The 15,777-nt window shown below is 50.1% G+C and overlaps 1 protein-coding gene across 2 annotated transcripts in view; it reads right to left on the bottom strand.

Moving 5' to 3' along the window:
• Tmod1 (tropomodulin 1) overlaps positions 1-15,777 on the bottom strand; it is a 75,544-nt gene that overhangs the window by 46,809 nt on the left and 12,958 nt on the right. For both annotated transcript variants that reach the window (XM_055605306.1, XM_055605307.1), the window contains exon 2: positions 10,464-10,632. In XM_055605306.1, the coding sequence (XP_055461281.1) occupies positions 10,464-10,583 (120 nt within the window). In that variant the 5' untranslated portion in view covers positions 10,584-10,632. The remainder of the gene's footprint in view (positions 1-10,463; positions 10,633-15,777) is intronic.

Genomic DNA, 15,777 nt, shown 5'->3' with positions numbered 1-15,777 from the left:
GAGCAGTTAATGAAAAGAAATCTCAACACTCGTGGTCCTCTCCTGAAGGCATCTTGGTCATGGTTCTAAAGGGGTCACGCCACTGAACAGTGCCGCATAATCTGTTGCCAGGCTGTATGTCTGGACGCTATGATGCCTGCAGGTGAGGGAAGCCATTTGTCCTCTGAGGAATCCGAATCCCATCCTTAAACGTGGGTTTAAGGAATAGATTTATAGGCACTCTGTGATAGCAGCTTAAGAGGACAGCTGTGCAATCTTGGGAGAGGTGCCGACCGTGGTACATGGCTTTTGGGCCCACCTCCAGTAAAGTGATGACATGTACTGGCAGATTAAACCTGCTTCTTCTAATGGGAACTCTTTTGATTTTAAAACATTGACATGAACTTTTGCAAAATAACATTCAGGGCAAACAAAACACACTTAAAGAGGCCTCGGCTGTGGCTGCCAGGTTGCCATGTCTGAACTAAGTTTGCCATCAGACTAAAATTCCACATAGAGGAAGTCAGGGAACATCCCTTCGTCTAGCGTCCTGCCCACTCCGGACACAGGGCTCGAGAAAGAGGTACACCCATGCATCTTAAATTCAGAATGTTTTAAATATGGAAATGGTGGTGCATGCCTTCAATGTCAGCACTTGGGAGGGAGAGGCAGGCAGGTCTCTGTGTGTTTGAGGCTAGCCTGGTCTACATAGCTAGGACTACATAGAGAGACCTTGTCTCAAAAAAACAAAACAAAACAAAAACAAAAAACTAAACAATAAAGAATGTTTTTAAATTATAGAAGCACAAACTTTAATATATTATTGGAAATAACCATAGAAGGAAAACTAACCACATTTCCTATGGTACTTATTTTTTTTTTTTTTTAAGATTTATTATCTCTAATACAAAGCCTTAAACTTGGTATATAGCCCAGGCTGGCCTCCAACCAGCAATCTTCCTGCTGCTGCCTCCCGAGTGCCTGGGGTTACAGGTGTGTGCCACAGCGTACAGCTTATTCCTGGCTTTTTGAAAACATCAACGTCCTTTTAAATACGGGCCTCAGCTGTGCAGCGTCTTAGCAGACCTTTATGCCTGCAGGCTGGAGTCTAGTCATCCAAAGATCAGCGGAGATCCACAGATCTCTGGCGTGTTAGTGGCCCTCACACCCTGCAAACAGGCACTGTAGGCTTGAAGAGGAAGTTCCTGCAGCCATCATGGCTATACAAAGGAAGGGTGTGTGAGAAGTCCCCCAGGCTAGATCACCATGGGCTAAAGATGTGAGCAGGTGCACAGCGGTGCATGCACACAAAGTACTGTAACAAAGGACCAAAGATGGAGGTGGGGGGGGGCTCAGGGTGTTAGGGTTGTAGACAGTGGTTGTGTGTGTGTGTGTGTGTGTGTGTGTGTGTGTGTGTGTGTGAGAGAGAGAGAGAGAGAGAGAGAGAGAGAGAGATGGTAGTAGCGGTGGGAGCTGCTTTTAACATGGACTCTATTAGGGCTGCCTTGCCTGGCCTCAGGGGATGAGGATATGCTCAGTCCTGATTGACTTTATGTGCTGGGGAGGGCTGATAAGTGGGGGTGGGCTCCCCTTTTCTGGGAGGAAAGGGAGAGGGGTAGGGGAGAGGAGGGGAAGGGAGGTAGTGGGAGGAGAAGAGAAAAGGGAAACCCTTTGGATGTTAAAGTTAACAAACTGGAAATTAAAAAATAAACAAAAAACAAAAGACCGCAGACTCCTGAAAACTCAGGAAATCGAAAAAGATCCTCTGCACTAATGATTTCAGGCTTAAAAGCCACAGGGCAGGAGGTGCATAAAATGGCACTGTTTGTAAGGAGTGTGCTCAGGCATCTGCCGGCGCTCCGGTGATGGATAGTTAGCCACGCACAGAGCGGCCCTTAACCTGATTCTCCACGGCAACGAAAATAAACCACTGAATGTCTTTTGCCAAAGAAATCAATTATGTCTAAAAAAGTGTGTGTGTGTGTGTGTGTGTGTGTGTGTGTGTGGGTGTGGGTGTGGGTGTGTGTGTAGATGCACAGCATGCACCATTGCTCTGGGGACTGCGCTATTTCACAGCCTCCACATCAGAGGGCAGGAAAAAGGGGAACAGCCTCCAGGATGGGTTCTGGAGAGCTCAGAGCTGGGAGGCGACCTCACTGAGGTCATGTGCTGGACAGCCCAGGCCTCCCCGGTCAAACAGATCACCCTTCCTCACCGTGCCCTAGGCCTAGGTCTTGGAAGCCAGGTGGGCCGGGCAGAAGAGCCACATCGGAACATCAGAAGCTCCACTTCTGCCAAACTATAGGCGGAGTTAGGATGGGGTTCTAAGTCTCAGAAAGCTTAGATTTCAGTGATTTAACAAACCAAATATCAAGTGTTTATTAGGCTCAACTGTGAGCCTGCTTTCAGGGTTCCTTGTTTCTCTTTTGTTCTTGTTCTTGTATGTGTACGTGTTGTTGTATGAAGTGAGTGTGTGTGTGTGTGTGTGTGTGTGTGTGTGTGTGTGTGTGCAAAAGGTCTGAGGTTGATTCTGGAGTGTCTTCCTCAGTCACTTTTCTCTCCTTTTTAAGACAGCATTTCTCATTGAACTTAGACTTCATCTGGTCACCTAGAGCAGCTTCCAGTAAGCCCCAGGCTCCACCTATATCTGCTCCCTACCCCACGGTACCAGGATTACAGGCAGCCGCTGTCAGACCTGTGGATGCCGGGGATCCGAACTCAGGTCCTTGGGCTTGCAAAGAGAGCACTTCACCTGCTGAGCCATCTTCCCAGCACCCAAGGTCTCTTGACATGATCATATTTGTATATACACATACATGTATGTATGTTTGTGCATCTGTTCCTTAAACAAAAAATAAAATCTAAACCTTGTCATACAAAGCAGCAGAAGAAGATAGACCTCCAAATGGAGAAATCTATGGCCCCACAAAATATAGAAGTTTAGATATTTTTGGTTTGGTCTTAAGTGTTTAAAAAAAAAAAAACCGCCAATGCTTTAAAATCAGGGGCCTGCACATGAAAAAAAAAAAAGATTTTTCAAAATATGATCAGGCACAGAAATACTGAACCTGCATGTATAGACTGGCACCAATTGGCAGTGCCAACAGAAGGCATCCTTTAGGCAGGCTCCCACTTACCTTGTCCTTACCATTCCCTACCATCTAGGCCAAAGTCAGTTACTCTGTAATTGTCTCAGGTGCTGCTTTTCTTTTTCTCCACAGTGAATCTCTTTATATACTGTGGATTTCGTTGTATGCAAGTCTTTTCAAAGGTGGAGAAACAAGATGGCCCATGGTGGCCACAGACTGCTTTCTTTCATCTGCACCCCCAACCTGACGCTGTGGGTACCAGAGTTGCTGCCTGAGGGGTGGGATGTGCTCAGGGAAGTGGAGAGAGATGGAGAATAGGCTAAGGGCAAGAAGTTGGCTCCAGGATTTAGCAGCAGTGGCATCTTTTCTACGGATGGCATGAGTCAAAGAAGACAAGGTTTAAAGGTCTGTTCAGTGTGGATGGTGGGGGAGTAGAGATCGTGGCGCATTCTCCCTCTGCTGTTAAACACATTAAAATAGAAAACAAATGCCCTGTTTCCCGTGAAGGAGGTGCCAGGCTGAGGGCAGCCAGGCTCCAGGTGTTGAGGGGTTGCTGTTCTGCAGAATGGGAGGATTCTGCATGAGGCATGAAGGGCTCTGATTCCAGTGGCAGAAAAGAGGAGGCACTGAGAAGCATGGGGAATGGAGAAGGGCGAGGAGGGGTGTCAGGAGGCAAAGGGTGAGGTGGAGACACTGCAGCCTGGCCTGACTTTCCTCCTGGCTGGCCAGGCCCATCCCCAGTTCTGCACACACCGGCAGGGCAGTGTTTCTAAGGATGAGAGCCTATTTTTAGAGGGGAGATTTATTTCTTTCCATTCCAACTGTTTACCTCTGTCCTGGGCTTGCAGTTCTGCTGGGTTGTGTTACAAGAAAGCACCCCAGGCCGTGGACCAAACTTGGCTGCTCCTGGGATGGCCAGGCAAGCCCTGTTGCCCTGCAGGACTTGATCTGGGGCATGGGAGGGAGGGTGTGCTTTTCTGCAGGGTCAGACACAGCGGGAGCCCTAGGGTGTGAGAGGAAGGCCTAGGTTATGATTGGTAAGCTTTTATCCCCTCTCAGGCTCATAGTCTTGTCATTGTTCATTTCCCATTGCTGCAGTGGTCACAAGACTCACGGGACTGATATGATAGCATCTTGGTCAAAGACAGCACCAACCTAACAGTATGTTCAGGAAAGCTGCCACAGTCACGGTCATCCTTCTGTATTTTTTATGCATATGGTAGTGTGTGGGTGGGTGTGGGTGTGGGTGTGCGCGCGCGCGCATGCGTGCACACGCACACGTGTACACACACGTTTATACTCATCTCCGTGTGTATGCATATGCGCACAACTGTGTGTACCTGCTTGTGTATGTTCACGTGTGTGCCTGTATGCATGTGTCATTTTGCAGCTCTGAGAATCCGCAGTTCTGAGTCACTCTTCCACCATTTCTTCCTGCAATTTGAAGCCTCTCGTTTCCAGAACCCCTTGACACATAAGGCCAGGAAGGAGCTGCTGGACACAGCCCACCATCTAATAGCAGTAGGCTTCCTCACGTTACCTTAGCCCCATCGGCAGAATGGCACAGACTCCTGCTGCCAGGAGGCACAGCCACAGGGTCTTGGTGGAGATTTCAGGAGACCCTCCGCGTGAAATGGAGAAGGCCCCGCATGCATGGCCACGTCTGCGCAGAATCATATTACCTCGGATTTGCAGACAGCCCGCCTCCATTAGTGGTTCTGTGGTGGTACTGTGTTACAGATTCCCAACAGCTGACTTAAAAATCAACTCTTTGGCTCCAATTTCTTTGTAAAGTTGGGATTTTAACCTCCCTTCTTTCCTGAAAAAATATTTTCCCCTCAAAGTCTCGTTAACAAGCAATATTAATAAATTATTTGTTGGTAGCCTCTTAATTTTTTCTTCATATATTTTAATGTGTGTGTGTGTGAGAGAGAGAGAGAGAGAGGGAGAGAGAGAGAGAGAGAGAGAGAGAGAGAGAGAGAACTCCTGTGTTGGTACCTTGGCTTGCCTGTTTCTGCGTATGTGGAAGCCAAATTTATTTATTGACACAGGGTCTCTCACTGACTGTTAGATTGGCTGGCAATGAGCTCCAGGAATCCAGCTGTCCCTTCCTTCTTAACCCCAGCACTAGGAATTCAGGGGAGAGCCTCCCCTCCTGTCATTTTTATTTGGGCTCTGGGGATCAAAATCAAGTCCTCAATGCTTAGAAGGCACTGAGATATCATAACCCAGATCTCATCCCTTCAAGCCTCAGTTTCCCCATCTTAAGATGGAGCTAGGTGCTGAACCCTCTCAGAGGGCTAGATAGTCCACGCCCCGTCTCACCCATCAACTGTGAATGGTGTAAGAACCCACCCATCGTTGCTGGCACATGCTACTTGCATGGCTGGCCATTCCCATGCTCACTTCTCCCACTGCCCAGCATAAAGACGGTCTGAGTGAGGAGTTGGCTGGGCTTCAGCGCGGCACCCACTTAAGTGCAGAGAGAGAAAGGGCAGGGCCGGGGAGCCAGGCAACAGCAGACACTTTTAGCGCCTGAGGCATTCCTCTCCCGAGGGAGGCTGAGGGTAGCAATCTCATGATAAGCTTGAGATTTTCCACAGAGAGAGACATCGAGTTTCGAGGACTGTTTTTGTCTTTCTTTCTTTTTTAACATGCACAAGTTTGGAATCCTCTGTGGCAAAGCTGCTTCTCAAGTGTTCTGCCCTACCCTGTCACGTGACACTCAGGCCTAACAGTTTCGTAAGAAATCACACACGCCACCCTCTGAAGTGTTTGTTGCCATCAGGTGCCAAGATGGCTGGGAGGGGCTCAGAAAATTACAAGTGGATAGAGCTTTAGGGGGCTTCCGAGCCATCTGGACCAACTGAGCGCACTTTACTGAGGGAGCCGAGATGCAGATGGGAAAAGACACAGGCCTGAGCAGAGCCGACCACTGTCTGCGCCTCACCTCCTTCCAGAAAGAAGGGGGTGGTTTCCATGTGCCACCTCTGGAACCACAGAGTCAGAGCACACCGGTGGCCGCAGCTCTCTCCCGCCAAACTCCCATGAGGCCTTAGGTGTGCCAGGTGGGCAGAATAGATTACATCCTAGGAGCAGATGGAGTTCAGCGGGTGCAATACGTTCTCTCGCTAGGGTGTGACCCCTCTGCCACTACCTACTTCATCTGTAAGGCCGGGAAGACCAGAGCACCTGCCTCCCGGGATCAGTGTGAAGTTAAGCAGGCTGTATCTTCCAAGTACTTAGAATATGCGCACATAGCAATATTTGTGTCCCGGTGGTCATCAGCACCGGGACACAAAAACAAGTGCAGCGTTGTGGAGTCCGCCAAGGGGCTGAGGTCTCAGGAGCTGTTCTGGGTCTGTTTGGATATCAGCCCCAGGGGCAGGTTTCTTTCCTTCTCTGGGATCTGGTCCTGGTCTGTAACAGGAAGATTGGACACCTGTCGGGCTCCCCTCCTCTGGGCCTGCATACCTCTGGCCTCTCCCAGAGTCCTGATTATAGAGCTGGGCCCAGGCCCAGTGAAACTGGAGCTGGAATGCTCTGTTCTGGGATGGAGGGAGCCCCATTTGCCTTTCAAAACTCAGCTGTCTCGTAAATCAGGCAAGAGAGTCCATCTCAGTGAAGGGGTCAATTGTGTGCTGGCACACTAGCTCTACCACCCCGTCATCGCCCCCTCCTCTTGGGTTACTCTTTTCTTCTCCCTGGACTGAAAGAGAGAAAAGGGGCCTTTGAAAAGACGTCACTTTTGAAACCACAGTAGTGGAGCATGGTGGGTCTCAGGTGGCGGGTGCCTCCTCCAGGATCTATGCTTCTCTCCAGGCTGCTTGCAATTTGACTCCTGCCACCCTATTCTGTGCCCAGGCAAGCTGGGCAGTGGTGTGGACCTCCTGTGTCTTCCCCGACCTTCCATGGGCACCCACAGAGTGTTCTCTTCCCCACTACCTTCCAGGTAGGGCAGGCTGCATAGTACAGACGTCCCTGGGGACTTCTGCTGAGGCCACAGAGCCTGCTATTTGAGTAGAGGGACAATGTGGGGGTTCTTTATTGGCTTAGGGGTGAAGCAGGGACCCAGCCCAATGCCTCAGCACAGTCCTTGGACACTAAGATCTTGGTTCTGAGAGGCTCCACCCTCCAGGGGCTGACACTGGATTCTGACGCCTGTCAATCACCTGCCCTGTTTGCAGCCACTGCCTCATCTGACCTCATCCCCACACTGAAGCTTCAGGGTAAAGCCCAAAGAGCAAAGGGCCAGCCCCAGGGACATGGAGGCGTCTGTGTGGGCGAATGGTCACTCTTCTCAGCCACAGAGGCAACCGGGTGTCTGAGTGGGTGGACGTCACACTTCTCCAGGGCAGAGACACAGAATCAACGCCCTAGAGGGTGGGCCTGTGGAGAGAGCAGCACCCTTCCTCACCTTCAGGAAAAGCATCTGCCCCGGGACACAGGGCTCCCACAGGAACCCTTTCTACCTTCCATTGTCAGCCACCTCCAGGGTTAGCTCCCGAAGCACTAATCCACGTGGAATCACCACTGAGAGGCTCCCCAGGTCGCTGGGAGAAGTCCACGCTGCCTTACCACCTCGACTACATTGCGTACCCCCTTCCTTTTTCCAGTCCCATCCAAGTTTCGCAGAAACCACGCCAAGACCCCTCCTCCCCAGCAAACCCTGAGCCATGGAACCACACTCAACTGGAATATTTTGCTTTTATCCTTGACCTAGAGAACCTAGGGCTTGGTTGTAACCTCAGCTGCTCTGAGGAAACTCCCACCAGGAGGAAGTAAATCCCCGCTCTGAGCTCTGTCTGTTCCTAGGATGTAATCGACTCTGCCCACCTGGCATACCTTGAACTAACCAGAAGCAGTATCCATGCCAGGCCCCAGTGATGGAATCTAGCACCAAGCTAAGTGCGGGCAGCCACGTGGCTTTTGTTCTCACTTTTAAAAGCGACTCCCTCTTGAAATTCTATGGAACAGTGATCTAGAATAGTTAGTTCAGAGACGCTCAATCTTTCCGTTGCTATACTCTGAATGAAGGAGGTAAGGGGAGGAGGGACCTAAGACTCTCCACGAAAGGTCTCTTGCCAATTAATCTGATCAGCCCCACCAAGGAACCATCTCATGGCTGGGGCACTTATGAACAGCAAGATGAGGACAAACTACTTAGATGGATGTCATTCCATGGGGCTGGGAGCAGCCCTTAAACAAGCAGCCTGGACTATCCAGGAAGAAAGCAAGTCTGTAGATGTAAATGGCGCCTGGAAGCTGAGACCTGAAAGGGAACAACTAACTCCATAACTTCATGGGTGGGACGCCAGGGCAGGACCACATGTCCAAGACAGGGCTTGGGTAGCCTTGCTCACTGTCCCTCGGCAGTGATGGCTTGTGGGTTGCTGAAACGCTACTCAAGTGATGGTTTCCTTATAGGCCACTGCTAGGTCAGAGTTGAGCAATGCTTGGTTTTAGAAGAGGGGGGAGAAGGTTCCATCTTCAACACCATTCATGTCTGCCTTCACTTGTGCTGGGTACCTGGCATGTAGTTACAGGCTAGAGGCTGTCCCTGGGGGCTGGTGGGAATGTCTCCCTTGACCCAGCTCACAGCTCCAGTGGGGCTTGCCAGCCAAGAAGACATCACGGAGGAACCCCGACCACACAGGCCAACTCTGAACATGGAAAGAACAACTTAAATATGCCGCGTGCGAAACTCGCTCATGAAACTTAAAACACATGAGAGGGTCCTCCATGTTCTGTATTGCTCAGAAAATTCATTCCGACTTGTTCTCCACTGTCCAGGAGCGGCAGGGTGTGCTGGAGAAGCACAGTGGCACAGTGGAAGAATGTCACAGAGCTAGCTGGCAGGCAGGGCCTCTCAGGGCTGGGGCTAGGCTCTCTCGGAGCCTGCATGTGCTCTGAATCAGGGGCCTCAATGCGGTGCTGTCTCCCCCAGAGCCAAGACCCACACGTCCAGGATGCAAGCTTGGGCACTGGAGTGGTGGCAGTCAGTGGCACTCTCAGCAAACCATTAGCAACAGTTTTGCTTCCTTTCCCTTGACCTTCTGCTCTGCTTGCCTAGAAGTCTCCGTTCTGAAGGACAGAGGAGGGACAGAGATTCCACCGAGCGGGAGGTTAACACAGCCGCCCGCCCTCTGGCGTTCCTCATGCTTTGGAGCCAACAGATGAAGAAGGGGAGAATGAAGCTGACTGCCAGCTACTCTGCAATGGGGGTGCAGAAGATGGCGTTCAAGAACCACAGCTAGTGGAGGTGCCGGCTGAGGGGAGAGGAAGTGCAGGATGGGTGATGGGAGAAGGTGGTTACGAATACTGGCTATCCACGTCTGTCTGGTTAGAGAAAGCAGCGACACAGCTGTCATGAGTCTCTCCTCCTCCTTCTTGAGCATGCGTGTGGACGGCAGAGGTCATTGTCCACCCTGGTCTTATCATGCAGCGTGAGCTGCACTGACATTTGATGGTACCTATTTAAGCATTCATTTTCCACCACATCTGTGGAGATCTTACCTTTCCTCTTGGAAATGAGGGAGGAATTTTTCTGTCATGCCCAGCATCACGTTGGGCACAGTTATGACATGCTCTTATCTTTGTTTGCTAATAATTGCCTGCGGTTTGAGGAGATTCGTGCAAGTGCCAAGTTAACAGAAACAGACTGTGATGGGTAATTCTAGGAGTCAGTTTGCCTGAGCCACAGGGTGCCAGGCGTTTGGTTGGATATTATTCTCGTTGTATCTGGGAGGGTGTTTCTGTGGGAGGTGAGCATTTGCATCTGTAGACTGAGTCAGGCAGATGGCCTCTGTGGCGTGGGAGGGTCCATCCCATCTGTCACAGGCCAAAATAGAACAGAAAGGCTGAGCCTTCCCTGAGGAGGAGAACTGACTCCCACCTGACTTCCTGGACTGGACCACTGGTTTCTGTTATTTGTTTGTTTGTTTTTGTTGTTTCCTTCCTGTGTTTGGACTAAAAGCATGAGCTGGGCCTAGGTCTTGAGCCTACAAGCATTTAGACCAGATTGGTATCACCAGCCCTCCCGGCTTCCAGCTTGCCAACGGCAGATCTCAGGGCTTTCAGTCTCCAGAACCACATGAGCCGATTGCTTATAAACCTCTCTCTCAGTGGGATATATACATTGACTCTCTCTCCCTAACACACATACACATCATATTGGTTCTGTTTTTCTGGAGAATCCTGAGTAACACAACATTTTAAAAATAGCCCTGCCAAGGCCACGTCATTCCAGCACACTGTCTTATAAGGAGAAAGACATGGGTGGCTTCAGGAAGCACCCACCTGCCCCTCCCCTGTGTGGTCCCCACACTGCCCCTCCACCAAGCGCCAGGGCATGCCCCCCACCCAAGACCAGTGATCCCCTTTCCTGCCACTTACATCCGGGTCTAGCTCGTCCAGCTCATTTTCCAGCGTCCTGAGCTCCTCCTCAGTAAGGGCCCCCAGGATCTCATCTTCATCTAGGTCTCGGTATTTCTCCAGCTCTCGTCTGTAGGACATTGTGGAAGGACACGTCCTTGTCTTCTGAACGTCTGTGCTGACCGGTGACCTGTCAGAGGGAGGAAAACCGTTAGACCCTTGTCATGGTTTCTCTCTAGCAACAGGCTAAATGTGTTCAATAGTGGCTAATTTCAGCTAGTTCTCTCTCCACAGTGGCAAGCCCCGAGGCGTGTGATTTAATGATGTGTGTGATATGTATGACTGTATCTGTGCGCGTGAGTGTGGGTGTGCACAAGTGAAGGTCGGAGGATGACTTGGGTGTCAGTCCTCACCTCCGGCCACCTTGGGAACACTGGGCTAACTGGCCTGCAAGCCTCCAGGGGCTCTCCTGCCTCTACCTTGCATCTCCCCACACGAACCCTAAGATTACAGGTGTGCTCTCACTACAAGGACTTGAAGCCAGGTCCTCAAGCTTGTGTGCTGGAGCTTCACCCACTGAGCCATCTCTTCAGTCCAATCTAACAGATGTTAGTTGGTTGCAATGAGCATTGCCAGTAACTGAAAGTAAATTGTACTTGACAATTTTACTCTTAGGTCGTTCACATATTTTCTGGACAATCTTCCCGATGTCCCAGCAGAAACCACGAGTGCCAGCAACTGTCAGGCTTGCCATTTGAAGGGGGAGTGAAGACCTGCTGCATGCAGGCACCTCCCTACCACATCCCAGCCAATCCTGTCAGGAAGCACCCGGCAGTGACAGGCTTTGATAACAAGCTCGGAGCCATGGATTCTCTGATTTAACCTGCGCATGAGTTATTCAAGTTATCCTTCTTTCTCAGTTGAGGACATCCCAAACTTGAACTGAGATCTTCAGGGGACCCAGCGTCTGTGTGGTTAGAAGTCTTTTCACAGAATTGCAGGACCCCTCATTATATTCTCTGGGGAGCTGCTTCAAAAGAAGTGACTTATCCGGGGCAGCAGTCTGTGCCTGCCACTTCCAGGTTGCTTTCCCCTGTTGGGTGCTACCCAACACCCTCACGCGTGAGCTCATTCTAGCTGGGGCTTTTGAGTGAGGTCATTTTACCAAAGAAGAAACTGAAAGATAGCCCTGAGCTTGACTCAGGATCCCGGATGGCTGTGGTGTCCCTCTACTGCCTGAGAGGGACAGCAAGGCCATGAGCCCTCCTGTTCTTTAGCCTGGCTAAAATAAGAACATGATGAGGCCAGCCTATCTGCCACCTCCCTGAAAAGTTCTGGCAACTTCTCACAAACCTGACCTCATCGTAGACCCACTCCTGGGTCCACACCTCTTTGAGCAGCTTGTTCCCCATGAGCACCTGTGTCTTACTCCCAGCTTATGGCAGGAAGCTTTCCACTAAACCTGCCCAGTTCTGGTTTTCTTCTTATCTCCGGTGTCTCCAAGAAGGCTCTGGACTCTTGAAGAATGTGAGCTGCTTCAGAGCAGTTTTGAAAAGACCGTCTCCCTGTCCCAGGCCTCCCCACTACCTGAGCCTCTCCACCCTCCGTCCTTCCAGAAGCTCGATGAGGAAGCAGCTGAGGGATGCCTTAAATGTGGCAGAGTGGAATCTAGTCCTGTGCATATAGTCAGCTTACTGCCTTAGGCTTCATTTGTGGACATTCTAACACCCAGCACTCAGTCACTCAGGAGCACACTGCAGCTTAAAATGAGCCCTCACTTGGAAGCGGTCCTTACAGGGTTGCTGAGATGTAACTAGGTTTAGACAAGGTCATCCTGGAATCGGATGGGCTGCTGTTCCTACAGAAAGGGCACGGTGTCCACACAAGCATAGTGACACACACTGATGTAACAGAGTAGGATGAGCCTTTTGCAGGGCAAGGCTTGCCAGAAAACCTCTGAAGCCAGGGAGACACCTTGGGTCTATTTTTCCATTTAGCTCTCAGAAGAACCAAAGCAGCTGGGATGGTGGTCCATGCTTTTAATCCAAGCACCGAGGGGAGAGAGGCAGGCAGATTGCTGTGAGTTCAAGGACAGCCTGGTCTACAGAAGAACTAAAGCAGCTGACACATTAATCTTGGCTTCCAGACCAGACACATTTAAGCTGTTCAGCTTCCTGGTTTGAAGCACACTGTTCCAGTACCCCAGCGCACTGGCGTGATTGCCACCATCTCTTCACAGCAGTGCTCTAGACTCCCGTGCAAACAAACAAACAAACAAACAAACAAGAAAACATCCATGGTTCAGCTTTGAATTTTCTACAGCAGAGAAAAATGAAAACTGAGAGAAGACAATCGATCCATTTAAAACCGGTGCTTTTTAAATTAAGGACAACTGGAGTGATTAAAAACAAAGTGGAGTCAGAGTTCACTAACCATCAGAAAAAGCATTTACTTTGGAGAGTAAGGGGCACACTTCATTAACATAAATCTGCATTCCTGGGCACATCCTCGGTGAAGGCACTGTGACAACCACCTCAGTATGAAGGATGAGTTTCCCAAACACAGAACCCCGGCGCTGCCCTGTTCTCCAAGAAAGCCTCATGAAGTCCTCCTTTGACCAGACCCCAAGCATGCAATGTGCAGACCATGAGTGTATACACCCCTATTCATTTCCTTTTGCTTTCAGGTGGCCTGCCATGGATGCCGGATGGTCTCACACAGCAGCCTGACTTGGTGTGTCCTAAGTGAAGCCCGGAAACACGAGGATCCGTGGTCTCCATTACAGGGCCCAGAGGGACTCAAATAACGGCTGCCGGGATGAGCTCTCAAAGATGTCTGGCACCGCTGAGATGGGCATCAAAGCACCAGTCTGCTGTCTGCTGTGCTGGAGATGTGGTTGACTTCCCCAGAGGTTCTTGTGCTGGGACCTGGTCTCCAGCGTAGCAATGCTGCGGTCCTGGGGGCTGAGAGAGGTAGGAGCCACAGCCAGGAGTGTATGGGCAACACAAGTTGGACTCAGTGGGGTTATTTTTTTTAATGCCATGAAGCTGGGGCAGGTGGGAAGGTGGAGGGTAGATCCAAGAGGAGTAGAGAGGTGAATATGATCCAAATACATTAGTCGGAGGTAGTTAGGCCATCGTAGCTGCTCCCCTCTGGAGGGACCAACTCTGTGGTCTTACGGAATGATTGATTTATTACCTGAAGGAACAGTTATAAGGACAATAAGGTTGACCCCCTCTCTTAGAGCTCCTGTTACTGTGAGAAAACACCATGACTAAAAGCAACTCAGGGAGGAAAGGGTTTATTTCATCTCATAACTCTCAGGTCGCATGCCATCGCTGAGGGAAGCCAGAGCAGGGACCTGGAGGCAGGAATGAAGCCGAGGCCACGGAAGAGTGCTACTTACTGGATTATTCCCCATGCTTTCTCATCCTGTTTTTTACACCACCCAGGCCCAGGGGTGGCACTGTGGCCCACAGTGGGCTGGGCCCTCCTGTATCGATCATCCATCATCGATCAAGAAAACACCCCACAGGCTTGCCCACCCCACAGGCTACACCCACTGATGGAGGTGTAGTCTCAGTTGAGGTTCTTCTTCCCAGATGACTCTAATTCATGTCAAGTTGACAAAAGAAACACCCAGGATCCCCTCCCCTTGTTTCCTGGGTCATGTCCTTGCAATGTAACTTCCACTTGTGGCGCACCGCCCCTCCATGTTGCCGTGGGCTTGTGATGATGCAGTCAGGATGGCTCTCACTGCAGAGGACCAGATGGGGCTGCCTGGCCTTGGATTTTAACTTCCAAAACTGTGAGCTAAATGATGCTCTTTACTTTTAAAAGTACCCAGCCTTGGGTATTTTGTCTTAGCAATAAAAAGTGGCAGTAAGACAGTCCTCTAAGGTTTTAGATTGTACCAGGGCCACAGGGACTGGACTACAGGACTTCTTTAAAGAAGTTACCCAGTTAGCTACTCAAGAGATGTCTCCAGGAATAGTGCACAACAGAATCCCCCAGTTCCTTGTTATGGCATTAGGTCTCTAAGGCACTTCTCCACAAACTGGAATCTCATGAAACAAATTTTGGAAAGCACTGTCTTAGAGTCACTTCCGGGTCATCCTGGGAGCCATCACACAAGAAGACAGGCCACAGGGACGGAGCATGTCAGGACACAACTCGAGGGTACCAGAGCATGCTGAGAGCCAGCAGCTTCCCAGGCTTGTGAGTTTTTGCTGCTGGGCTCATTTTCTAGATGGTCTGCAGGAAGACTTCAGGGAAGACTCACACACAGATGGATGACAGAATAGACAGAACCTGAGAACCAGGAAGGGAGGCATCCACGTGAAAGGCAGCTTGGGCAGAAGTTGTTAGGGAAGAAGCCAGATAAAAGCAGGAGGAGTCAACTCTGGGACCTGCTGCAGGAGAGATGTGGGGCCTAACAACAGGCCACCCCCACGATGGGACTTGACGAGCAGGCATCTTCAAATTCCCTGATAAGGCCTCCTCTTGTTGCATCCAGGGAAGTTATACTATGCAGCCACCCTGAGCCACTGCTGAGTTCAAAATCTCTATTTCATAGGCCCTTAGAGCCCGTTCAAATGTCAAGCAAGCACCTTGTGACTATTATAGAGGGACGAGGCATTAACTTTAAATAAGCTGAGAAGAATCAAGATCTCCCAGGGTAAACCTTGAAGCTGCCAGCTTCAAGCCACACTCATCTCGTTTCTACAAAGGAGGATCCTCACAGGATGGATTCTACTAAGAAGGGTTCTCCTCCCACTGTGGGCCCTGAGAATGCTGGAGGTGGAGAGGAGGTAGAAATATGGGGAACACAAACTGTGTGTTAACAGATTCCCACTCAGTCTTAAGACAGGGCTTAGGAGAGATTGCATTTCTAACTGTTAATTCAAGGCCCCTGTTTCCTAGCCGAAGAGGTGTCGGGAATGGAGAGTCTGGATTGGAAAGCTAGTTTTGATGTTAGTTGCTAGGATGACCATCGTTAAATTCTTGAGGCCTCTGTTTACTCAACTGCAATGACAGAATTAGCCCACATAGGTGGCTTTGAAACTGTACCCAGAGGAGATCTCTGAGAAAGTGTCTCTGGATGCCTGGAGGGGGCCAAAGGCTGAGAGGGCTCACCCTGACCTTGCTTGATATGTTTGCTTAGGGTCATTGAAGAACTCCTTGAAGTAAAAGAACAAATACAAGGCTGAGACTCACTGGAATATATATACATATATATATATGTATATATACACACATATATATGTATATATGTGTATATATGCTCTGACTATATCATATACATATACAGTCCAGTATTATCATATATACATAC

The sequence above is a fragment of the Psammomys obesus genome, unplaced genomic scaffold (genome assembly GCF_907164565.1).
Source record: "Psammomys obesus unplaced genomic scaffold, mPsaObe1.curated_primary_1811, whole genome shotgun sequence".
Classification (NCBI taxonomy): Eukaryota; Metazoa; Chordata; class Mammalia; order Rodentia; family Muridae; genus Psammomys; species Psammomys obesus.
This window is presented reverse-complemented; position numbering and strand designations above follow the sequence as displayed.